This window comes from Anomaloglossus baeobatrachus, chromosome 10 (assembly GCF_048569485.1).
Source record: "Anomaloglossus baeobatrachus isolate aAnoBae1 chromosome 10, aAnoBae1.hap1, whole genome shotgun sequence".
NCBI lineage: Eukaryota > Metazoa > Chordata > Amphibia > Anura > Aromobatidae > Anomaloglossus > Anomaloglossus baeobatrachus.
The window spans coordinates 192,469,044-192,496,314 of record NC_134362.1 but is presented as its reverse complement, the minus strand read 5'-3'; the positions used below and the strand labels follow the sequence as shown (position 1 = coordinate 192,496,314).

General features: G+C 45.5%; 1 protein-coding gene across 2 annotated transcripts in view; it reads right to left on the bottom strand.

Annotated features, from left to right (window-relative positions):
• Positions 1-27,271, bottom strand: part of PLCG2 (phospholipase C gamma 2) — a 187,625-nt gene that overhangs the window by 70,565 nt on the left and 89,789 nt on the right. For both annotated transcript variants that reach the window (XM_075326077.1, XM_075326078.1), the window contains exons 16-18: positions 25,977-26,066; positions 3,039-3,211; positions 2,604-2,804 (exon numbers count right to left, since the gene is read on the bottom strand). In XM_075326077.1, coding sequence (XP_075182192.1) covers positions 2,604-2,804; positions 3,039-3,211; positions 25,977-26,066 — 464 coding nt within the window. The remainder of the gene's footprint in view (positions 1-2,603; positions 2,805-3,038; positions 3,212-25,976; positions 26,067-27,271) is intronic.

Below are 27,271 nucleotides of genomic sequence, written 5' to 3'. Positions count from 1 at the left end.
CACAGGAAGTCTAGTCTAGATAAGGAGGTGGTCTTCTCGAGATTTGACCATATATGAGAATATGGGGGTCATAGAAGCTGGTCCGGTGCCCTTCCATTCAGAAAAGCTTAGCTGAAGACAGTGCCACCTACACTGGTCAGCCGTGAGGATTATGGTAGGACCGCTTGATCATCTGATGTGTTTAGGACTGCCCTGATTTTTCCGTAAATGCTGATGTCCTGAGGTCGATTGGTCCATTGGATTTCAACATGCTTGATGCCTGAGGTTCCAGATGTGGCTTTCTCCCCTCTCCTTAGTCATCAATCATGCACACTCAACCAAATCAAGCATGCACGTATGTGGGAAGGTCAAGAAGTATTTGACCCCTCCTCGATATAGGACCCCATTGGGTGCAGGTGTAGAGAGCAAGCTAACGAGGTGAGCCCACTCCTCAGATGGCATTGGCCGACAGCGTTATACAGCTGGAAAATGCTTCTAATAGCAGCGACAGGAATTAGCACTGATCGCTGCTGTTTAACCAATTACATGCCACTGTGTACCAAATTATTATGCAAAAAGAGTTTAGGAGTGATAACGTCAGAATTTGTTTTTTTTTTGTCATTTAAACGCATTGCTGGTGATGGTGTCCGGGCTCTTTATATCACGGAAAGCAATTGCAGATACCTGTGCACATTAGTTTGGCAGGTGTGTCCAAATAAAGGCAAGACTACTTACGAAGGCTGTTCCACATTATTAAGCAGCTACATTTTTTTGCCAAAATGGGAAAGAAAAAGGATGTGTCGGCTGCTGAGAAGCAACAAATTGTGGAGTATTTCGGTCAAGGCATGACTACAATCAACATTGCCAAGACACCTCATCGAGATCATCGCACAATCCAGAAGTATGTAGCGGATTCACAGCACACGCGTGTGCGGCTGATAAGGAAAAATTGAGGACTCTTTCCAACAGGCAATTGCGTCAGGTTAAAAGAGCAGCATCTAAAATGCCTTGTCATAGCAGCAGACACGTTTTTGAAGCTGCTGGTGTCTCCAACGTCCCCCGAACAACAAGATGCAGGGTCCTTCAGAGGTTTGCAGCCGTGCGTAAGCCATCCAGTCGACCACCTCTATCCACTGCACACAAGCAGAAATGGCTCTAGTGGGCCAAACGATACATGAAGACTGACTTCCAAACTGTTTTGTTCACGGATGAGTGCCGTGCAACGCTTGATGGTCCAGATGGATGGAGTGGAGGATGGCTGGTTGATGGACACCCCATGAAAACACGGCTAAGGCGCCAATAAGGAGGAGGTGGAGTAATGTTTTCGGCTGGAATCATGGGGAAAGAGATTGTCGGCCCCTTTAGGATCCCAGAAGGGGTAAAAATGAACTCCATAATCTATGTGGAGTTTCTAAAACAGCCCTTCCTGCCATGGTTCAGGAGGAAGAACCATGCATTCCGCAGCAAGATCATTTTCATGCATGATAATGCATCGTCTCATGCTGCAAATAACACATCTGCATCTCTGGCTGCTATGGGCATAAAAGAGGACAAACTTATGGTGTGGCCACCATCTTCCCCTGACCTCAACCCCATTGAGAACCTCTGGAGCATAATCAAAAGGAGTGTCTATGATGGCGGGAGGCAGTTCACATCTAAGCAACAGCTTACCATCCAAAAACTGACAAATTCAATGGACAAGAGAGTTCAGAAGCTTCTTTCAAACAAGGGGTCCTATGTGCAAATGTAACATCACCTACAATTAAGTTGTGACTTGAAAACTGTTTGATTTCTCTAATAATGCTTAGAATTTCACAATTGACCATTTTGTTTTTCAAAATAAAAATAAAAAGGTTGAAAAGCTGTGCATAATAATTTGGAACATGCATTTTGAGTGTTTATTATTTTTTAAAATATACTGTTTCCATAGGCAGTTTGATAAAAAACATTTCAATTATACTCGAATAGTAGATGGCTGGAAAATAACAATGACTGCAATTCATAAATTTAATTTAGGAAAATATGAAAAAATATTTCTTGCATAATAATTTGGAACACAGTGTCGTTGCAATTGGCCTGCGCAAAAAAAGGATTTATTACTGGAGGAGAGTTGGACTTTTCTCTTTGCGTTTTGTATTTGCAGTTGGCTTGCGCGCCCCTTGGAGCACCCATACCCTTTCCCACCCCTGCGACAAGATCAAGGGGTGCCGATAGGTTTTCGTGGCCTGTGGAAGGCCCCCGTTGCCCCATCTTTGTACTTTGAAGCCAATCTTAATATAAAATTGTCATTTTTGTCATATACTGAGGAATTGCTATATCTAGTATGTCTTTTAGGCACACTTAACAGTTACAAAAAATATATTAAAAAATAATAAAAAAATGTCCAATTTTTAACAATTTTTATGTCCCTTTTAACCATTTTTTTAAATTAAAGATATTTTAAACATACAAAAATAAACATAATAAATTATAAAATTAATTATCTAACCAGTATGGTAAATCCTGTAAAGGGAAAAAAAGATAGACGCGTGAATTGGCGTTTTTAGGTAATCGCGCAGCCGTAAAAAATGGAAGGGGGAGGTGCACAAGGTTGCGCGTTACCCCGAGGTTTGAGGGCTACTTACTCCTTGGATAAATGTGGGTTGGGGTTGGGGACCGCATCCGTTAATCTCAGCTCAAATTCTGCACATCGCAGCGAGGACTCCTTGTAGTGTTGTATCAGTTCATAAATACTATCGAACGTCAGGTTGTCGGTCAGGTAATACTTGATGTGGTCTCCATCGCCGAAGGAGCGGATTCGGCAGTGCTGCACTCGTCCCGATCTCCTGAAGAAGCAAACGCACAGTATTTAGGAATTATCGGCTCTGTAGACTCTGATACTATGGATCAATATCATAGAGAAGAATTGGATGCAGAGGCGGACACTGAGAACAAAGGACCCCTGAGGAAGAATTCCCCCGAACCCTCCTTCCTCTAGGCCCCGGTGCAGTTGCACCGGCTACATCTCCACCACTGACCGGATGATCTTCTCGTATCATCATCATTCGTCTTGGTCATACCAGAAAGAGAGCGTGTAGTCGTCCTGGAAGGTTTCGCTTTGCCTCACTAGGAAGGTCCCATCTTTGCCCCCCATCTCCGCACAGTACTCCTGCAGAAGACGCTCCGCCATGTATCGCCCTTCACGCATCCGCATGTGGAACCACTTTTCTTGCAAATGTTGATCCTTCATGGACTTAAGAAGAAAAAAATATATGTTTGGATGGATGCATAGATAGATATTAGACATATAATAGTAGACATGATCAGTAGGTAAACATCTAACAAAGATAGATATTCACCTCCAGATTGAAGCCCCCAGATTTCACTTTCCGTGCACCCATAAAGTATGATGCGCCACAAACACTGTATGATACCTGCACATACACGGTATAATGACCCTACTGTACCTACCCTCAACTACCCCAGCACAGTATGCTCCTCCAACCGTGACCCCCACACAGCCCTCCATGCAGTATAATGGGCCTACATAATGGACTCAACACTGTATAAAGACTCTCAGTAGCCCTCCAAACAGTATAATGGTCCCCACACAGCCCTCTGCACAGTGTGATGGACCCTACACAACCCTTCATACTGTATAATTGGTTGCAAACAGTATAATGCCCCTCAAACAGCCCTCCATAAAGTATAAAGTATTAATATAATGGCCCCAACATAGCCTTCCATCCAGTATAATGCACTTCAGTAGTCCACCATATAGTATAATGCACAATCCAGTTCCCCATATAATATAATACTCCCTGCATAGTCCACTATATAGTATAATGCTCCCCCATAGTCCACTATATAGTATAATGCTCCCCCATAGTCCACTATATAGTATAATGCTCCACCATAGTCCTCCATATAGTATAATGCACCCCAATAGTCCCCCATATAGTATAATGCACAGTCTATTCCTTCATATAATACAATGCTCCCGCATAGTCCTCCATATAGTATAATGCTGCCCCATAGTCCTCCATATAGTATAATACTTCCCCATAGTGCTCCATATAGTATAATGCTCCCCCATAGTGCTCCATATAGTATAATGTTCCCCCCTAGTCCTCCACATAGTATAATGCTCCACCATAGTCCTCCATATAGTATAATGCACCCCTATAGTCCCCCATATAGTATAATGCACAGTCTAGTTCTCCATATAATATAATGCTCCCCCATAGTCCGTCATATAGTATAATGTTCCCCCATAGTGCTCCATATAGTATAATGCTTCCCCATAGTCCTCCACATAGTATAATGCTCCCCCATAGTCCTCCATATAGTATAATGCACCCCCATAGTCTTCCATATAGTATAATGTTCCCCCCTAGTCCTCCACATAGTATAATGCTCCACCATAGTCCTCCATATAGTATAATGCACCCCTATAGTCCCCCATATAGTATAATGCACAGTCTAGTTCTCCATATAATATAATGCTCCCCCATAGTCCGCCATATAGTATAATGTTCCCCCATAGTGCTCCATATAGTATAATGCTTCCCCATAGTCCTCCACATAGTATAATGCTCCCCCATAGTCCGCCATATAGTATAATGTTCCCCCATAGTGCTCCATATAGTATAATGCTTCCCCATAGTCCTCCACATAGTATAATGCTCCCCCATAGTCCTCCATATAATATAATGCTCCCCCATAGTCCGCCATATAGTATAATGTTCCCCCATAGTGCTCCATATAGTATAATGCTTCCCCATAGTCCTCCACATAGTATAATGTTCCCCCATAGTCCTCCATATAGTATAATGCACCCCCATAGTCTTCCATATAGTATAATGCACCTCCATATAGTATAATGCACCCCCATAGTCCTCCATATAGTATAATACACCTCCATATAGTATAATGCACCCCTATAGTCCCCCATATAGTATAATGCACAGTCTAGTTCTCCATATAATATAATGCTCCCCCATAGTCCGCCATATAGTATAATGCTCCCCCATAGTCCTCCATATAGTATAATGCACCCCCATAGTTATCCATATAGTATAATGCACCCCATAGTCCTCCATGCTCCACCATAGTCCTACATATACTATAGTGCATCCCTCATAGTCCTCCATATAGAATAGTGCACGCCTGTAGTCCCCCATATAGTATAATGCACAGTCTAGTTCTCCATATAATATAATGCACCCTCCATAGTCCTCCATATAGTATAGCAAATCCTCCATTGACCTCCATATAGTATAGTGCACCTCCATAATCCCCCATATAGTATAGTGCCCCTCAATATATAATGCACCTTCATATAGTGTAATGCAATGCCATATATAATGCACAGCCTATAGACCTCTATATGTGAGCGCCAACACCCATAGCGGTTGCGTGGTCTGCTGCCATTAGCTGTACGCCAAGGGGTAAAACTGCAAAATGGTTGTTAAAATAAGGAACTCAGCAGGTTACCTATTATTAAAAAAAATCATCTCTGTTCTAAAGATTTTATAGAGTACATTGTCTAAATTAGCGGCCACCATGGCCGGTTACATAGACTATGCTTTATAAAACTGCTGGCGTCACTCTGAAACCGGCTGGATTGCTTGATCCAACCAGCCTCAGTCCAGTTGCTCTTCTATACTGCAGAGGAGATCTACCTGTACTAGAAGCACGGGAGAGAGCACAGATCAGACCAACGTTGTGACCATGCCTCTGCACCAAGCTGTCAATCTTCAGAAGTGCACCATGGTGCTCTCCTAAAGAAAGAACATGAGAAGAACCCTTTAAGAAATTGGATGAATGGGATAGAGAGATGGATGGGACGGATGGGACAGAGGGATGGATGGGACGGATGGGACAGAGGGACGGATGGGACAGAGGGACGGATGGGACAGAGGGACGGATGGGACAGAGGGACGGATGGGACAGAGGGACGGATGGGACAGAGGGACGGATAGGACAGAGGGACGGATGGATAGAAGGATGGATAGAAGGATGGGTGGATAGAAGGATGGATGGATGGATAGAAGGAAGGAAGGATGGGTGGATAAAAGGATGGATGGATGGATGGATGAATAGAAGGAAGGATGGATGGATAGAAGGATGGCTGGATGGATGGATGGATTAATAGAAGGAAGGATGGATGGATAGAAGGATGGCTGGATGGATGGATGAATGGATAGAAGGAAGGATGGATGGATAAAAGAATGGATAGATGGAAGGATGGATGGATAAAAGAATGGATAGATGGAAGGATGGATGGATAGAAGGAAGGATGGGTGGATAGAAGGATGGGTGGATAGAAGGATGGGTGGATAGAAGGATGTATGGATGGATAGAAGGATGTATGGATGGATAGAAGGATGGATGGGTAGAAGGGTGGATAGAAGGATGGATAGAAGGATGGATGGATAGAAGGATGGATAGAAGGAAGGATGGATGAGTGGATGGGTGGATAGAAGGTTGGATGGATGAATAGAAGGAAGGATGGATGAATAGAAGGAAGGATGGATGGATAGAAGGAAGGACGGATGGATAGAAGGAAGGATGGATGGATGGATAAATGGATGGATCACATTGTGTTTTCTGGCTCGGGGCCGTGTTGCACATTTCCGGTCTCTCCTCCGGTCTCTGTAGTATTACAAACAGGAGCAGATTCCCCTTTTTCCGCTCTCTGTAGTATTACATACAGGAGCAGATTCCCCTTTTTCCGCTCTCTGTAGTATTACATACAGGAGCAGATTCCCCTTTTTCCGGTCTCTGTAGTTTTACATACAGGAGCAGATTCCCCTTTTTCCGGTCTCTGTAGTTTTACATACCGGAGCAGATTCCCCTTTTTCCGGTCTCTGTAGTGTTACATACAGGAGCAGATTCCCCTTTTTCCGGTCTCTGTAGTATTACATACAGGAGCAGATTCCCCTTTTTCCGCTCTCTGTAGTATTACATACAGGAGCAGATTCCCCTTTTTCCGCTCTCTGTAGTATTACATACAGGAGCAGATTCCCCTTTTTCCGGTCTCTGTAGTGTTACATACAGGAGCAGATTCCCCTTTTTCCGGTCTCTGTAGTATTAAATACAGGAGCAGATTCCCCTTTTTCCGGTCTCTGTAGTATTACATACAGGAGTAGATTCCCCTTTTTCCGGTCTCTGTAGTATTACATACAGGAGCAGATTCCCCTTTTTCCAGTCTCTGTAGTATTACATACAGGAGCAGATTCCCCTTTTTCCAGTCTCTGTAGTATTACATACAGGAGCAGATTTCCCTTTTTCCGCTCTCTGGAGTATTACATACAGGAGCAGATTCCCCTTTTTTCGGTCTCTGTAGTTTTACATACAGGAGCAGATTCCCCTTTTTCCGGTCTCTGTAGTATTACATACAGGAGCAGATTCCCCTTTTTCCTCTCTCTGTAGTATTACATACAGGAGCAGATTCCCCTTTTTCCGGTCTCTGTAGTGTTACATACAGGAGCAGATTCCCCTTTTTCCGGTCTCTGTAGTATTACATACAGGAGCAGATTCCCCTTTTTCCGGTCTCTGTAGTATTACATACAGGAGCAGATTCCCCTTTTTCCGCTCTCTGTAGTATTACATACAGGAGCAGATTCCCCTTTTTCCGCTCTCTGTAGTGTTACATACAGGAGCAGATTCCCCTTTTTCCGGTCTCTGTAGTGTTACATACAGGAGCAGATTCCCCTTTTTCCGCTCTCTGTAGTATTACATACAGGAGCAGATTCCCCTTTTTCCGGTCTCTGTAGTATTAAATACAGGAGCAGATTCCCCTTTTTCCGGTCTCTGTAGTATTACATACAGGAGTAGATTCCCCTTTTTCCGGTCTCTGTAGTATTACATACAGGAGCAGATTCCCCTTTTTCCAGTCTCTGTAGTATTACATACAGGAGCAGATTCCCCTTTTTCCAGTCTCTGTAGTATTACATACAGGAGCAGATTCCCCTTTTTCCAGTCTCTGTAGTATTACATACAGGAGCAGATTCCCCTTTTTCCGGTCTCTGTAGTGTTACATACAGGAGCAGATTCCCCTTTTTCCGCTCTCTGTAGTATTACATACAGGAGCAGATTCCCCTTTTTCCGGTCTCTGTAGTATTACATACAGGAGCAGATTCCCCTTTTTCCGCTCTCTGTAGTGTTACATACAGGAGCAGATTCCCCTTTTCCGGTCTCTGTAGTGTTACATACAGGAGCAGATTCCCCTTTTTCCGGTCTCTGTAGTATTACATACAGGAGTAGATTCCCATTTTTCCGGTCTCTGTAGTATTACATACAGGAGCAGATTCCCCTTTTTCCGGTCTCTGTAGTATTACATACAGGAGCAGATTCCCCTTTTTCCGGTCTCTGTAGTGTTACATACAGGAGCAGATTCCCCTTTTTCCGGTCTCTGTAGTATTACATACAGGAGCAGATTCCCCTTTTTCCGCTCTCTGTAGTATTACATACAGGAGCAGATTCCCCTTTTTCTGGTCTCTGTAGTGTTACATACAGGAGCAGATTCCCCTTTTTCCGGTCTCTGTAGTTTTACATACAGGAGCAGATTCCCCTTTTTCCGGTCTCTGTAGTATTACATACAGGAGCAGATTCCCATTTTTCCGCTCTCTGTAGTATTACATACAGGAGCAGATTCCCCTTTTTCCGCTCTCTGTAGTATTACATACAGGAGCAGATTCCCCTTTTTCCGCTCTCTGTAGTATTACATACAGGAGCAGATTCCCCTTTTTCCGGTCTCTGTAGTATTACATACAGGAGCAGATTCCCCTTTTTCCGCTCTCTGTAGTATTACATACAGGAGCAGATTCCCCTTTTTCCGGTCTCTGTAGTGTTACATACAGGAGCAGATTCCCCTTTTTCCGCTCTCTGTAGTATTACATACAGGAGCAGATTCCCCTTTTTCCGGTCTCTGTAGTGTTACATACAGGAGCAGATTCCCATTTTTCCGCTCTCTGTAGTGTTACATACAGGAGCAGATTCCCCTTTTTCCGGTCTCTGTAGTATTACATACAGGAGCAGATTCCCCTTTTTCCGGTCTCTGTAGTGTTACATACAGGAGCAGATTCCCCTTTTTCCGGTCTCTGTAGTATTACATACAGGAGCAGATTCCCCTTTTTCCGGTCTCTGTAGTATTACATACAGGAGAAGATTCCCCTTTTTCCGCTCTCTGTAGTATTACATACAGGAGCAGATTCCCCTTTTTCCGGTCTCTGTAGTGTTACATACAGGAGCAGATTCCCCTTTTTCCGCTCTCTGTAGTGTTACATACAGGAGCAGATTCCCCTTTTTCCGGTCTCTGTAGTATTACATACAGGAGCAGATTCCCCTTTTTCCGGTCTCTGTAGTATTACATACAGGAGCAGATTCCCCTTTTTCCGGTCTCTGTAGTATTACATACAGGAGCAGATTCCCCTTTTTCCGGTCTCTGTAGTATTACATACAGGAGCAGATTCCCCTTTTTCCGGTCTCTGTAGTGTTACATACAGGAGCAGATTCCCCTTTTTTCCGGTCTCTGTAGTATTACATACAGGAGCAGATTCCCCTTTTTCCGGTCTCTGTAGTATTACATACAGGAGCAGATTCCCCTTTTTCCGCTTTCTGTAGTATTACATACAGGAGCAGATTCCCCTTTTTCCGGTCTCTGTAGTATTACATACAGGCGCAGATTCCCCTTTTTCCGGTCTCTGTAGTATTACATACAGGAGCAGATTACCCTTTTTCCGGTCTCTGTAGTGTTACATACAGGAGCAGATTCCCCTTTTTCCGGTCTCTGTAGTATTACATACAGGAGCAGATTCCCCTTTTTCCGGTCTCTGTAGTATTACATACAGGAGCAGATTCCCCTTTTTCCGGTCTCTGTAGTATTACATACAGGAGCAGATTCCCCTTTTTCCGGTCTCTGTAGTGTTACATACAGGAGCAGATTCCCCTTTTTCCAGTCTCTGTAGTGTTACATACAGGAGCAGATTCCCCTTTTTCCGGTCTCTGTAGTGTTACATACAGGAGCAGATTCCCCTTTTTCCGGTCTCTGTAGTGTTACATACAGGAGCAGATTCCCCTTTTTCCGGTCTCTGTAGTGTTACATACAGGAGCAGATTCCCCTTTTTCCGGTCTCTGTAGTGTTACATACAGGAGCAGATTCCCCTTTTTCCGGTCTCTGTAGTATTACATACAGGAGCAGATTCCCCTTTTTCCGGTCTCTGTAGTATTACATACAGGAGCAGATTCCCCTTTTTCCGGTCTCTGTAGTATTACATACAGGAGCAGATTCCCCTTTTTCCGGTCTCTGTAGTATTACATACCGGAGCAGATTCCCCTTTTTCCGGTCTCTGTAGTATTACATACAGGAGCAGATTCCCCTTTTTCCGCTTTCTGTAGTATTACATACAGGAGCAGATTCCCCTTTTTCCGGTCTCTGTAGTATTACATACAGGCGCAGATTCCCCTTTTTCCGGTCTCTGTAGTATTACATACAGGAGCAGATTCCCCTTTTTCCGGTCTCTGTAGTGTTACATACAGGAGCAGATTCCCCTTTTTCCGGTCTCTGTAGTATTACATACAGGAGCAGATTCCCCTTTTTCCGGTCTCTGTAGTATTACATACAGGAGCAGATTCCCCTTTTTCCGGTCTCTGTAGTGTTACATACAGGAGCAGATTCCCCTTTTTCCAGTCTCTGTAGTGTTACATACAGGAGCAGATTCCCCTTTTTCCGGTCTCTGTAGTGTTACATACAGGAGCAGATTCCCCTTTTTCCGGTCTCTGTAGTGTTACATACAGGAGCAGATTCCCCTTTTTCCGGTCTCTGTAGTGTTACATACAGGAGCAGATTCCCCTTTTTCCGGTCTCTGTAGTGTTACATACAGGAGCAGATTCCCCTTTTTCCGGTCTCTGTAGTATTACATACAGGAGCAGATTCCCCTTTTTCCGGTCTCTGTAGTATTACATACAGGAGCAGATTCCCCTTTTTCCGGTCTCTGTAGTATTACATACAGGAGCAGATTCCCCTTTTTCCGGTCTCTGTAGTATTACATACCGGAGCAGATTCCCCTTTTTCCGGTCTCTGTAGTATTACATACAGGAGCAGATTCCCCTTTTTCCGGTCTCTGTAGTATTACATACTGTCAGGTTTCCAGGTTTTCCAGTTCTCTTTTGAATGAGCTTGCCCTCGGTTAACATGGAGTTTACTGTTCTGTTGCCCTACTTCCTGTCCAGCTGCTTAAAAGGTCGCCTCTAAGCCTAGTCCAGTGCCTGAGTATACTGCTTGCTGTGTGCTCCTGCTTTGCTGCTGCTAATCCTGATTACCTTTGGATCCTCCTAAAGACTACCGACCGACCGACTCTGGACCTTACCCGGTTTCTCAAAGCTGTGCCCGGATTCCTTCTGCCATCTTCGGTCAGCACTCTGCCCGGTTCTCTCTGGTTCGTAACCACTCTGGACAATCATCCTGTACGGACACTCCTGGACTTTTACCGCTTGCCCCTTGTGTCCCGGCTGCTGCGCATTTAGGCCTTCCGGGGTGATTGCCGGACAGTCCCTGTATAGGGGTTCGCTCTGGTGGTCTCCCTGGGGGAGTCCGGTGCGTGGCCCCGGGAATTCCCTTCGCTCCGTTTCGGGAAGGTATTGTGTGTATTTGTACTGCTGTGTTTTCCGCTGTGTATCTACCGTGGTTACATATTATAAAACATCTTGTACCAGGAACTCGTCTCTGATTGTCATTGCCCTACGCTATCGAAATCCTCAGAACATATATAAGTATTACATTATACTCAGGCCATAAGAGGATTTCGCTGGGGCAATGACTGAGACACGAGTAGATCAGCTCTTCTCCATGATTAACTCCCTGCAGCAGGAGATGGAGGCGGTGCAGACTAAACTTAGAGATGTGGAGGCACAGCTGGGCCATGATCACCAGGTACTGGGGCCGGCTATACAGGATTTGCAAGTCAGAGTGGAGGCTCAGGAAGCCGTCCCCACTACGTCCGTATCAGCTGCCGGTATGCCTAGGTTACCCCCATTCCGTTTCAATGGTGATCGTAGTCAGTTCCGTGGATTTGTTAACCAATGTATACTGTTTTTCGATGTACATTCTGATTATTACCGTTCTGATCGGTCAAAGGTGTTATGTATCATCATGTTATTAACCTCACGAGCACTGGCTTGGGCTAATCCCATGATAGAGAATCGGGACATCCGTTTGAATCCCCTGGATGACTTTCTGAACGCAATGGCGCAAATGTTTGATGATCCGAATCGCCGTGCTACCGCTGAAGCGGCTCTCCTTTTTTTACGTCAGGGAAAGCGTTCTGTCGTTGAATACGCCACTGAGTTCAAGAGGTTAGTGGTAGACACCGATTGGGGAAACAATGCCTTATTGTCTGTTTTCAGAAAAGGTTTGTCCGGTACCATCAAGGACGAGTTAGCCCGTTCCGAATCTCCAGGGGATTTTGAACTGTTTCTCCAGCACTGTGTGCGCATTGATACCCGTTTGACGGAACGTAGACAGGAAAAATGGGCAGCTGTAAACCGTGTAAACAATATTGCGTTTCCTTCCAGAGAACCCGCTCTCAGGACGCCACGGGAGGCCGAGGACGTACCTATGCAAGTGGACTCTCTGCAAAAACGAGAGACCAACGAACGTCGTGAACACCGGCTCCGTGAGCGTTTGTGCTTCTATTGCGGTCAATCGGACCATTTCTTGATCGACTGCCCGAAACGTCCAAATCGCCCAAATAAGGTATTGGCAGCCATGGCCGAGTGTGACAACACGGACGCAGAGTCCGATATCTCTGAGGCAAGTGGACACTTGGATGCGGTATTTCCCTTGACGGTAATGTCCACCTCACCAAAGGACTCAGAGGGGAAATACACCCATTGCTCACTCCCCATTCAGATCCATTGGGAGGGACAGCTAATTCCTACCTCAGCAATGATAGACTCTGGGGCAGGGGGAAATTTCATGGACTCTTCCTTTGCCAGGAAACACGGTATCCGGACTCAGCAAAGATCCTCACCGGTTACCATGGAGACGGTAGACGGATCCCCGTTAATCTCTGGACCAGTGGATCGGGAAACAGTACCGCTCGAATGCGTGATGAAGCCAGGTCAGCAGGGGACCCTTGTTTTCATGATAATTTCTTCTCCTCATTTTCCGGTTATTCTAGGTATTCCGTGGCTACGGTCTACAAATCCCGTCATCGATTGGGAGACTAAAGAAATATCCTTCCCACCGCAGAGTGGTCCGACCATTTGTCCAACTGTTCCGGTTCCAGTAACATCAAATACGGAGGGCACTGTACAGGTACCTGTTTTACCCCCGGTTTACCGTGACTTCGCTGATATATGCGACAAAAGAAAAGCTGATCGGCTTCCCCCGCATAGACCGTATGATTGCCCCATAGACTTACTCCCAGGGGCGGAGATTCCGTTTGGTCATGTCTACCCGTTGGCGGCACCTGAGCTAGAAGCACTAAAAGAGTATATTGATGAAAGCCTAGCCAAGGGATTTATTCGTCCGTCTACCTCACCCGCAGGGGCACCCATCTTTTTCGTGAAAAAGAAGGAGGGGACTCTGAGACCCTGTATTGACTACCGGGAACTGAATAAGATAACCATCCGGAACCGGTATCCGTTACCGTTGATTCCTGAGCTATTGGAGAGGGTCCAACAGGCAAAAATATTCACCAAATTAGACCTCCGTGGGGCATATAATCTGCTTCGTATACGTCCCGGAGACGAGTGGAAGACCGCGTTCCGATGTCGGTACGGACATTTTGAGTACCTAGTGATGCCTTTTGGACTTTGTAACGCTCCCGCGGCATTTCAACATCTGGTTAACGATATTTTTAGGGATATCATGGACCAATTCATGGTGATCTATCTGGACGATATCCTAATCTTTTCTGATTCTCTACAGGAACACCAGGAGCACGTTAAGACCGTACTTACCCGTCTGAGGGAGAACCCACCTGTACATTAAACTGGAGAAATGCGAGTTCCACTGCTCACAAATACAATTCTTAGGTTATGTCATCTCTCCTCAGGGACTGAACATGGAATCTAGCAAGATACAAGCCATTCTAGACTGGCCGGAACCGGGAAACATCAAAGAGGTACAACGCTTTGTCGGTTTTGCCAACTTTTACCGACGCTTTATCCGTAACTTTTCAGAGATTGTTCGTCCCATCACTCTGTTAACCAAGAAAGGACAGAAGTTTGTGTGGTCCGCCCAGGCCCAGGAAGCATTCCATCGTCTCAAGGTATGTTTTACCTCAGCGCCAATATTAGTACATCCGAATCCCGCACTTCCCTTTATCGTGGAGGTCGACGCTTCCGACTATGCATTAGGGGCCATTCTTTCTCAAAGGACCGGGGACAAGAGTCTCTTGCATCCGTGTGCCTTCTTTTCCCGCCGGTTGTCCCCGGCAGAAAGGAACTATGACATTGCGGACAAGGAATTATTGGCGATTATTTCCACTTTCAAGGAATGGAGACACCACTTACAGGGAGCCGCGCAGCAAGTGATAGTACTCACAGATCATCGTAATCTGGAATTTCTTAAGTCTGCCAGGTGCCTGTCTCCACGGCAAGCCCGTTGGAGCCTATTTCTTAACCAATTCAATTTTATCGTTACATACCGTCCAGGTTCACGTAATGGGAAAGCCGATGCCTTGTCCCGAATCCACGCCGTGGACTCCGTGCCTGGAACCCCGTCTCAGACCGTGTTATCGGATGCCAATTTCGTTGGAGTAATCCAGGACCAGGACTTGTGGAAGGACATCAAGCTGGCCTATGATGGTGACGTATTTCTTGCTGCCCCCCCGAAGGATGTAACGCTTGTTCTTCGGAATGGTGTGTGGTTGAGAGAACGACGCATTTATGTCCCGGAGGCCTTAAGACTTCGGGTTCTCAAATTGGTCCATGACTCCGTGTTGGCTGGTCATAGGGGGGTACTGAAGACGCAGGAATTTCTGAGCCGTTTTTTCTGGTGGCCTACCTGTTTAAAGGATGTGAAGGACTATGTCCACTCATGTGTGGTTTGTGCCCGGTGCAAGGTCCCTCGTGTGGCTCCTACGGGACTCCTCCAACCGTTACCCGTGCCATCTCGCCCTTGGGGGTCTATCTCCATGGATTTTATTGTGGAGTTGCCAGTCTCAGGCGGGCACAATACCATTTTAGTGGTGGTGGATCGATTGACTAAAGCTGCTCACTTCATTCCGTGTACCGGTCTTCCCTCAGCCGCAGAGACAGTGGATTTGGTTATCCAGAACGTATTCCGATTGCATGGGGTACCAGACGAGATCATCTCTGACCGGGGCGTGCAGTTCACGTCTAGATTCTGGAAGGGGTTTTGTACGGCACTCCAGATTGATGTCTGTTTGTCTTCTGCATACCATCCTCAGACAAATGGGCAGACCGAACGGACGAATCAAACCCTGGAACAATACCTTCGATGTTATGTCAGCCATCTCCAAGACGATTGGTTGAAGATGCTTCCGTTGGCGGAGTTCTCATATAACAACACTCAGAGCAGCTCCACTAAGGTAACGCCCTTTTTCGCTAACCTGGGTTACCATCCGACTGTTTTGCCTAGGTCACCGGTTGCGGTTTCGGTGCCAGCGGTGGAGGACAGATTGACGGAACTACGACAAAATCTGGAGGTTTTAAAGGACACTGTGGCTACGGCCCAGGAGCGTTACAAGAGGTCGGCAGACACTCACCGGAAACCGGCACCCATGTACAAGGTAGGGGACTCTGTATGGTTATCCACCAAAAACCTAAGATTGGGTGTTCCTTCGCAGAAGCTGGGACAAAAATTCATCGGTCCGTTTAAGATCACCGGGATCGTGAGCCCTGTGGCCTGTCGGCTACGGTTACCGCACCATCTAAAGGTACACCCGGTCTTTCATGTGTCTCTCCTCAAACCCGTTTCCCCTAATACGTTTCATGGTCGTGTTGTGCCTCCTCCTCCGCCTGTGATGGTCGACGGCGAGGAACAGTTCGTGGTTGAGGACATTATTGACTCCCGGCTCCATCGTCGTCGGCTTCAGTATCTGGTACGTTGGCAGGGGTACGCCCCCGAGGACGATTCCTGGGAACCGGTGGGTAACATTCGGGCACCCCGGAAGATTGCTCAGTTTCATCGGCGGTACCCGGACAAGCCAGGCCCTGATCCGTCCTGAGGCCGTCTCTGGGGGGGGAGTAATGTCAGGTTTCCAGGTTTTCCAGTTCTCTTTTGAATGAGCTTGCCCTCGGTTAACATGGAGTTTACTGTTCTGTTGCCCTACTTCCTGTCCAGCTGCTTAAAAGGCCGCCTCTAAGCCTAGTCCAGTGCCTGAGTATACTGCTTGCTGTGTGCTCCTGCTTTGCTGCTGCTAATCCTGATTACCTTTTGGATCCTCCTAAAGACTACCGACCGACCGACTCTGGACCTTACCCGGTTTCTCAAAGCTGTGCCCGGATTCCTTCTGCCATCTTCGGTCAGCACTCTGCCCGGTTCTCTCTGGTTCGTAACCACTCTGGACAATCATCCCGTACGGACACTCCTGGACTTTTACCGCTTGCCCCTTGTGTCCCGGCTGCTGCGCATTTAGGCCTTCCGGGGTGATTGCCGGACAGTCCCTGTATAGGGGTTCGCTCTGGTGGTCTCCCTGGGGGAGTCCGGTGCGTGGCCCCGGGAATTCCCTTCGCTCCGTTTTCGGGAAGGTATTTGTGTATTTGTACCGCTGTGTTTTCCGTTGTGTATCTACCGTGGTTACATATTATAAAATATCTTGTACCAAGAACTCGTCTCTGATTGTCATTGCCCTACGCTATCGAAATCCTCAGAACATATATAAGTATTACACATACAGGAGCAGATTCCCCTTTTTCCGCTCTCTGTAGTATTACATACAGGAGCAGATTCCCCTTTTTCCGCTCTCTGTAGTGTTACATACAGGAGCAGATTCCCCTTTTTCCGGTCTCTGTAGTGTTACATACAGGAGCAGATTCCCCTTTTTCCGGTCTCTGTAGTGTTACATACAGGAGCAGATTCCCCTTTTTCCGGTCTCTGTAGTGTTACATACAGGAGCAGATTCCCCTTTTTCCGGTCTCTGTAGTGTTACATACAGGAGCAGATTCCCCTTTTTCCTGTCTCTGTAGTGTTACATACAGGAGCAGATTCCCCTTTTTCCGGTCTCTGTAGTGTTACATACAGGAGCAGATTCCCCTTTTTCCGGTCTCTGTAGTGTTACATACAGGAGCAGATTCCCCTTTTTCCGGTCTCTGTAGTGTTACATACAGGAGCAGATTCCCCTTTTTCCGGTCTCTGTAGTGTTACATACAGGAGCAGATTCCCCTTTTTCCGGTCTCTGTAGTGTTACATACAGGAGCAGATTCCCCTTTTTCCGGTCTCTGTAGTGTTACATACAGGAGCAGATTCCCCTTTTTCCGGTCTCTGTAGTGTTACATACGGGAGCAGATTCCCCTTTTTCCGGTCTCTGTAGTGTTACATACAGGAGCAGATTCCCCTTTTTCCGGTCTCTGTAGTGTTACATACGGGAGCAGATTCCCCTTTTTCCGGTCTCTGTAGTGTTACATACGGGAGCAGATTCCCCTTTTTCCGGTCTCTGTAGTGTTACATACGGGAGCAGATTCCCCTTTTCCGGTCTCTGTAGTGTTACATACAGGAGCAGATTCCCCTTTTTCCGGTCTCTGTAGTATTACATACGGGAGCAGATTCCCCTTTTTCCGGTCTCTGTAGTGTTACATACAGGAGCAGATTCCCCTTTTTCCGGTCTCTGTAGTGTTACATACAGGAGCAGATTCCCCTTTTTCCGGTCTCTGTAGTGTTACATACAGGAGCAGATTCCCCTTTTTCCGGTCTCTGTAGTGTTACATACAGGAGCAGATTCCCCTTTTTCCGGTCTCTGTAGTGTTACATACAGGAGCAGATTCCCCTTTTTCCGGTCTCTGTAGTGTTACATACAGGAGCAGATTCCCCTTTTTCCGGTCTCTGTAGTATTACATACAGGAGCAGATTCCCCTTTTTCCGGTCTCTGTAGTGTTACATACAGGAGCATATTCCCCTTTTTCCGGTCTCTGTAGTGTTACATACAGGAGCATATTCCCCTTTTTCCGGTCTCTGTAGTGTTACATACAGGAGCATATTCCCCTTTTTCCGGTCTCTGTAGTGTTACATACAGGAGCATATTCCCCTTTTTCCGGTCTCTGTAGTGTTACATACAGGAGCAGATTCCCCTTTTTCCGGTCTCTGTAGTGTTACATACAGGAGCAGATTCCCCTTTTTCCGGTCTCTGTAGTGTTACATACAGGAGCAGATTCCCCTTTTTCCGGTCTCTGTAGTGTTACATACAGGAGCAGATTCCCCTTTTTCCGGTCTCTGTAGTGTTACATACAGGAGCAGATTCCCCTTTTTCCGGTCTCTGTAGTGTTACATACAGGAGCAGATTCCCCTTTTTCCGGTCTCTGTAGTGTTACATACAGGAGCAGATTCCCCTTTTTCCGGTCTCTGTAGTGTTACATACAGGAGCAGATTCCCCTTTTTCCGGTCTCTGTAGTGTTACATACAGGAGCAGATTCCCCTTTTTCCGGTCTCTGTAGTGTTACATACAGGAGCAGATTCCCCTTTTTCCGGTCTCTGTAGTATTACATACAGGAGCAGATTCCCCTTTTTCCGGTCTCTGTAGTGTTACATACAGGAGCATATTCCCCTTTTTCCGGTCTCTGTAGTGTTACATACAAGAGCATATTCCCCTTTTTCCGGTCTCTGTAGTGTTACATACAGGAGCATATTCCCCTTTTTCCGGTCTCTGTAGTGTTACATACAGGAGCAGATTCCCCTTTTTCCGGTCTCTGTAGTGTTACATACAGGAGCAGATTCCCCTTTTTCCGGTCTCTGTAGTATTACATACAGGAGCAGATTCCCCTTTTTCCGGTCTCTGTAGTATTACATACAGGAGCATATTCCCCTTTTTCCGGTCTCTGTAGTGTTACATACAGGAGCAGATTCCCCTTTTCCGGTCTCTGTAGTGTTACATACAGGAGCAGATTCCCCTTTTTCCGGTCTCTGTAGTATTACATACAGGAGCAGATTCCCCTTTTTCCGGTTTCTGTAGTATTACATACAGGAGCAGATTCCCCTTTTTCCGGTCTCTGTAGTATTGCATACAGGAGCAGATTCCCCTTTTTCCGGTCTCTGTAGTATTACATACAGGAGCAGATTCCCCTTTTTCCGGTCTCTGTAGTATTACATACAGGAGCAGATTCCCCTTTTTCCGGTCTCTCTAGTGTTACATACAGGAGCAGATTCCCCTTTTTCCGGTCTCTGTAGTGTTACATACAGGAGCAGATTCCCCTTTTTCCGGTCTCTGTAGTATTACATACAGCAGCAGATTCCCCTTTTTCCGGTCTCTGTAGTATTACATACAGAAGCAGATTCCCCTTTTTCCGATCTCTGTAGTATTACATACAGGAGCAGAATCCCCTTTTTCCGCTCTCTGTAGTGTTACATACAGGAGCAGATTCCCCTTTTTCCGGTCTCTGTAGTATTACATACAGGAGCAGATTCCCCTTTTTCCGCTCTCTGTAGTGTTACATACAGGAGCAGATTCCCCTTTTTCCGGTCTCTGTAGTGTTACATACAGGAGCAGATTCCCCTTTTCCAGTCTCTGTAGTGTTACATACAGGAGCAGATTCCCCTTTTTCCGGTCTCTGTAGTGTTACATACAGGAGCAGATTCCCCTTTTTCCGCTCTCTGTAGTGTTACATACAGGAGCAGATTCCCCTTTTTCCGGTCTCTGTAGTATTACATACAGCAGCAGATTCCCCTTTTTCCGGTCTCTGTAGTATTACATGCAGGAGCAGATTCCCCTTTTTCCGGTCTCTGTAGTATTACATGCAGGAGCAGATTCCCCTTTTTCCGGTCTCTGTAGTATTACATGCAGGAGCAGATTCCCCTTTTTCCGGTCTCTGTAGTGTTACATACAGGAGCAGATTCCCCTTTTTCCGGTCTCTGTAGTGTTACATACAGGAGCAGATTCCCCTTTTTCCGCTCTCTGTAGTATTACATACAGGAGCAGATTCCCCTTTTTCCGCTCTCTGTAGTATTACATACAGGAGCAGATTCCCCTTTTCCGGTCTCTGTAGTGTTACATACAGGAGCAGATTCCCCTTTTTCCGCTCTCTGTAGTATTACATACAGGAGCAGATTCCCCTTTTTCCGGTCTCTGTAGTATTACATACAGCAGCAGATTCCCCTTTTTCCGGTTTCTGTAGTATTACATACCGGAGCAGATTCCCCTTTTTCCGGTCTCTGTAGTATTACATACAGGAGCAGATTCCCCTTTTTCCGGTCTCTGTAGTGTTACATACAGGAGCAGATTCCCCTTTTTCCGGTCTCTGTAGTGTTACATACAGGAGCAGATTCCCCTTTTTCCGCTCTCTGTAGTATTACATACAGGAGCAGATTCCCCTTTTTCCGCTCTCTGTAGTATTACATACAGGAGCAGATTCCCCTTTTCCGGTCTCTGTAGTATTACATACAGGAGCAGATTCCCCTTTTTCCGGTCTCTGTAGTATTACATACAGGAGCAGATTCCCCTTTTCCGGTCTCTGTAGTGTTACATACAGGAGCAGATTCCCCTTTTTCCGCTCTCTGTAGTATTACATACAGGTGCAGATTCCCCTTTTTCCGGTTTCTGTAGTATTACATACCGGAGCAGATTCCCCTTTTTCCGGTCTCTGTAGTGTTACATACAGGAGCAGATTCCCCTTTTTCAGGTCTCTGTAGTGTTACATACAGGAGCAGATTCCCCTTTTTCCGGTCTCTGTAGTATTACATACAGGAGCAGAATCCCCTTTTTCCGGTCTCTGTAGTATTACATACAGGAGCAGATTCCCCTTTTTCCGCTCTCTGTAGTGTTACATACAGGAGCAGATTCCCTTTTTCCGGTCTCTGTAGTATTACATACAGGAGCAGATTCCCCTTTTTCCGGTCTCTGTAGTGTTACATACAGGAGCAGATTCCCCTTTTTCCGCTCTCTGTAGTATTACATACAGGAGCAGATTCCCCTTTTTCCGGTCTCTGTAGTGTTACATACAGGAGCAGATTCCCCTTTTTCCGGTCTCTGTAGTGTTACATACAGGAGCAGATTCCCCTTTTTCCGGTTTCTGTAGTATTACATACAGGAGCAGATTCCCCTTTTTCCGGTCTCTGTAGTGTTACATACAGGAGCAGATTCCCCTTTTTCCGCTCTCTGTAGTATTACATACAGGAGCAGATTCCCCTTTTTCCGGTCTCTGTAGTATTACATACAGGAGCAGATTCCCCTTTTTCCGGTCTCTGTAGTGTTACATACAGGAGCAGATTCCCCTTTTTCCGGTCTCTGTAGTGTTACATACAGGAGCAGATTCCCCTTTTTCCGGTCTGTGTAGTATTACATACAGGAGCAGATTCCCCTTTTTCCGGTCTCTGTAGTGTTACATACAGGAGCAGATTCCCCTTTTTCCGGTCTCTGTAGTGTTACATACAGGAGCAGATTCCCCTTTTTCCGGTCTCTGTAGTATTACATACAGGAGCAGATTCCCCTTTTCCGGTCTCTGTAGTGTTACATACAGGAGCAGATTCCCCTTTTTCCGGCCTCTGTAGTATTACATACCGGAGCAGATTCCCCTTTTTCCGGTCTCTGTAGTGTTACATACAGGAGCAGATTCCCCTTTTTCCGGTCTCTGTAGTGTTACATACAGGAGCAGATTCCCCTTTTTCCGGTCTCTGTAGTGTTACATACAGGAGCAGATTCCCCTTTTTCGGTCTCTGTAGTGTTACATACAGGAGCAGATTCCCCTTTTTCCGCTCTCTGTAGTATTACATACAGGAGCAGATTCCCCTTTTTCCGGTCTCTGTAGTGTTACATACAGGAGCAGATTCCCCTTTTTCCGGTCTCTGTAGTATTACATACAGGAGCAGATTCCCCTTTTCCGGTCTCTGTAGTGTTACATACAGGAGCAGATTCCCCTTTTTCCGGTCTCTGTAGTGTTACATACAGGAGCAGATTCCCCTTTTTCCGGTCTCTGTAGTGTTACATACAGGAGCAGATTCCCCTTTTTCCGGTCTCTGTAGTATTACATACAGGAGCAGATTCCCCTTTTCCGGTCTCTGTAGTGTTACATACAGGAGCAGATTCCCCTTTTTCCGGTCTCTGTAGTGTTACATACAGGAGCAGATTCCCCTTTTTCCGGTCTCTGTAGTGTTACATACAGGAGCAGATTCCCCTTTTTCCGGTCTCTGTAGTATTACATACAGGAGCAGATTCCCCTTTTTCCGGTCTCTGTAGTGTTACATACAGGAGCAGATTCCCCTTTTTCCGGTCTCTGTAGTGTTACATACAGGAGCAGATTCCCCTTTTTCCGGTCTCTGTAGTATTACATACAGGAGCAGATTCCCCTTTTTCCGGTCTCTGTAGTGTTACATACAGGAGCAGATTCCCCTTTTTCCGGTCTCTGTAGTGTTACATACAGGAGCAGATTCCCCTTTTTCCGGTCTCTGTAGTGTTACATACAGGAGCAGATTCCCCTTTTTCCGGTCTCTGTAGTATTACATACAGGAGCAGATTCCCCTTTTCCGGTCTCTGTAGTGTTACATACAGGAGCAGATTCCCCTTTTTCCGGTCTCTGTAGTGTTACATACAGGAGCAGATTCCCCTTTTTCCGCTCTCTGTAGTATTACATACAGGAGCAGATTCCCCTTTTCCGGTCTCTGTAGTGTTACATACAGGAGCAGATTCCCCTTTTTCCGGTCTCTGTAGTGTTACATACAGGAGCAGATTCCCCTTTTTCCGCTCTCTGTAGTATTACATACAGGAGCAGATTCCCCTTTTCCGGTCTCTGTAGTGTTACATACAGGAGCAGATTCCCCTTTTTCCGGTCTCTGTAGTGTTACATACAGGAGCAGATTCCCCTTTTTCCGGTCTCTGTAGTGTTACATACAGGAGCAGATTCCCCTTTTTCCGGTCTCTGTAGTGTTACATACAGGAGCAGATTCCTCTTGTTTCTGTCGCTCCTCGTTTTCTTTCAGTTTTATTCTCTGCCCATTTTGTAAAGAAGCTGATTATAGAACGTGCCTGTCACATCGCTTGTGCAGTTTCTCACAATAACGTCCTGTGAATGCTCGTGTGGGCTCATTTTTAATGCCCGCGCCATTCACGGACCGCCACTTGGAGAATAATGCATCTTGCCCACAAATACTGCAGGAGACAGTGAGCGCTGATTAGAGAGAATTACAGGTTTGGACGGGAACAAGAGACGCCTGACACTAAATACGTTCACACGGGGGTTACCGGCTCCTCTGTAACAGCTTGATACTGTGGAAATATGTCTTTTTGCAATTTTCTAAGCGCTGGTGTTTATTTGGCTCATAGCTACAATGTAACTTCAATATCCAACCTCATTTTGGGAACACTCAGTGTCATGGTCCTGAGAACGGCGGGGATGTATTCACCGATACAAAGCCAGCCACACATTCCCACATAGAAAAGCAAGACGGCTATGATTACTGGAGCCTAGGGTACAGAGCGCGGACTGTGATAATGGGGCTACACTGGGCACAGAGCTGGGATTACAAATATAATACATTTCATCCTGCTATATGGCACGTCGTCACTGAGGGTACGATAACGGCATTATCCTTATCTCTATCCATACTACAGGGCACTTCTTCCCTAATGCTAATTTAAAGCATTTTTTGCACTTCTTTACTTTGGGTTCTATAAGGGAACGTCCTCTTTTGTGGGTGCTATTTGGCACTTTCTCAAAGTGGGAATTATAAGGGTGCTCTTTCTTTGTATGGGTACGATAGGGCCATCCCTGATTGTGGGAAGGGGAACATTTACTCCCTATTTGCATTTAAATCTCTTTCTTGTTCTGAACACTATAGGATTAATCCTTTATGTTGTACTTTAAAGCATTTTCCTTCTATTGCGGACTTTCTTATTGTGTGTACTTAAAGGGAATCTGTCACCAGGTTTTTGCTACCTAATCTGAGACCAGCATAATGTAGAGACAGAGCCCCTGATTCCAGCGATGTGTCGCTTACTGAGCTGTTTGCTGTCATTTTGATAAAATGAATGTTTTCTCTGCTGCAGATCTAGCAGTTATACTATAATTACTATAGCGGACTTTTTTTATTGTGTGTACTTAAAGGGAATCTGTCACCAGGTTTTTGCTACCTAATCTGAGACCAGCATAATGTAGAGACAGAGACCCTGATTCCAGCGATGTGTCGCTTACTGAGCTGTTTGCTGTCATTTTGATAAAATCAATGTTTTCTCTGCTGCAGATCTAGCAGTTATACTATAATTACTATAGCGGACTTTTTTATTGTGTGTACTTAAAAGGAATCTGTCACAAGGTTTTGCCAAAGCATAATGTAGAGAAAGAGATCCTGATTCCACCAATATGTCACTTACTGGGATGCTTAGTGTTGTTTTGATAATCACTGATTAATCAGCAGGAGATTATCATTACAGGACTACTTGGCGAGGTAGTCCAGCATATTCAGATCTGCAGCAGAGAAAACATTGATTTTATCAAAATGACAGCAAACAGCTCAGTAAGTGACACATCGCTGGAATCAGGGTCTCTGCCTCTACACTATGCTTCTCTCAGATGGGGAGCAAAAACCTGGTGACATAGCCAATTTAAGGATACTTTGTTCCTTCATGTATTAAAAAGCCACATTTGTTTATGGGTCCTATAGGGCACTTCCTTTGTATAGGTAATATAAGACACTTCCACTCTGTTCTTATTATTAGAATGCACTTAATTTGTGTAGGACCTATAAGGCACTTTCTACCTATAATTAATGTAGACACGTTTTTGCCTGCCTATGGGTGCCATTGGATGTTTCTCCTTATAGGTACCGTTGAACGCTTCTTCCTCCCTATGGGGACTGTTGGACGCTTCTTCCTTCCTATGGGTACCATCAGACACTTTTTCCTCCCTATAGGGACTGTTGAATACCCCTCTTTCTTTGAGTACCATCAGACGCTTTTGCCTGCCTATGGATAATGTTGGACATTTCTCTCTCCCTTTGGGTACTGTCGGATGCTTCCCCCTCTCTTTGGGTATTGTTGGATGCTTTTACCTGCCTATGGAGACTGTTGGACGCTTGTTCACCCCTTTGGGTACCGTAGGGTGCTCCCCCTCCCTATGGGTATCCTCGGATGCTTCCCCCTCCCTATGGGTACCGTCGGACGCTTCGCTTCCCCCCCTATGGGTACCGTCGGACGCTTCGCTTCCCCCTCCCTATGGGTACCGACGGACGCTCCCCCCTCCCTATGGGTATAGTCAGACACTTCTCTCTCCCTTTAGGTACTGTCAGAGTCTTCTCTCTCCCTTTGGGTACCATCGGACACTTTTGCTTGCCTATGGGTACCGTTGGATGTTTCTCTCCCTATGGGTACCGTTGGACGTTTCTCTCCCTATGGGTACCGTTGGACGTTTCTATCCCTATGGGTACCGTTGGACGTTTCTCTCCCTATGGGTACCGTTGGACGTTTCTCTCCCTATGGGTACCGTTGGACATTTCTCTCCCTATGGGTACTGTTGGACATTTCTCTCCCTATGGGTACCGTCGAACACGTCTCTATGACTATTATAGGACACCTCCTCTGTATGGATTCTACAGGGCTCTTCCCCATTATTAGTACTCTGGAGAATGTCCTCCCGATAGGTAGTATAGGACACTCCTTCTCTGTGGATACCATAAGTAAATTACTCCCTTTACAGTCCATAGGTACGGAAAGGGTTGAACAATATATAAAGGGTCCAGCGCACAAATAGAGAAGTTCTCACTGTTCAGTACTATATCATTATACAGTCAAATGTCATCTTATAGGAACTCTGCCTTAATAAATAGTTTATGCAGATAATTAACCAATGAAAAAGAAGTTTTTTTGGCTTCTAATAGCGTTATACAAGATCCTAACCGCCCTTACCTTAGGTGTAGAGTCGTCTGCGTTTTGCTCAATTTCATCACCATAGGACAATTTATCACCAGCGATGGCGCAATAACGAATGGACCATTCCTACCGGGAAAAAACGCAAACATATCACTGTGCATTAGATCACTGGTCTGCAACCTGTGATGACACCACAACTCCCAGCATAGCGTCACACGACCCAAAGACTCAACATCTATGTGTACGACTCGGAGGGGGTCATAAAATGCTACAAAATTTTAGACGAATCCCTGCACCAAATATATCACTCTCCATCTGCTTCATTGTTACATTCTCTGCACTTTGCAACATTGTATCCAGCTCCTGAATGCATTTGTCTTACTATATTATTAGAATATCATCCCCGACGCGCGTATCTGTCCAAGTTTTATAATATTCCGGACCCGACATAGTGCACAGAATAAATACAACAGAGCATGTAACTGTATAAATGAGCTCATCAATAGTAATTGATGTCATTGTGTCTGTCTGGTGACACGCTAAATGGAGCAGAAAGAATCGCACAGAGAGTACTTATATGTTAATGAACCCTAAATTATTACATTTCTTTATTATTTCTGTCATTTTTGGACCCATCATTCACCGAAACGTCCACCTAAGCTGTGCAGCGTCAGGAGAAAGGGCTCCTCTGTGCAGCCGAGAAAAAGGCACGCAACTGTTCAGTTACATTTTGATGCCGTTTTTATTGATACTTTTGTATCTATTTTTATATTTAATGTTTATAAATACACACAGCCATCATGCACGCGCATCTACTATCCGTTTGTTTTTTATCTCGGACAGTGTTTGGTCTATTTTACACAAATATAAATATGGAAATGGATCTATGAATGCAGCTTTGTATTTTGTAAACCTGTCTGATAATGTTTTTGATTTCATATAAAGTAGAGAATCTTGCAATTTTTACACAAGACATTGAGGCTAATTTAGAGTCATATTTCCTGTTCTTTACAGGAGACTTTTCAGCAGTCTCATTATCATCACATGATGAGTAACAGCTTTATATACATAGGAAACACTACTCAAAATAGGTGATGTCACAGCTCACCTCCTCCCCCTGTACAATGACTTATAACACCTTAATATACAGTAGATAACACAGGATTCCCATTCACAATAGGTGATGTCACAGCTTACCTACTCCTCCTCCTGTATGATGACTGATAAAACTTCTATATACAGTAGATAACACAGGATCCCCATTCACAATAGATGATGTCACAGCCCACTTCCTCCCCCTTCTGTACAATGACTGATAACACAGGATCCCC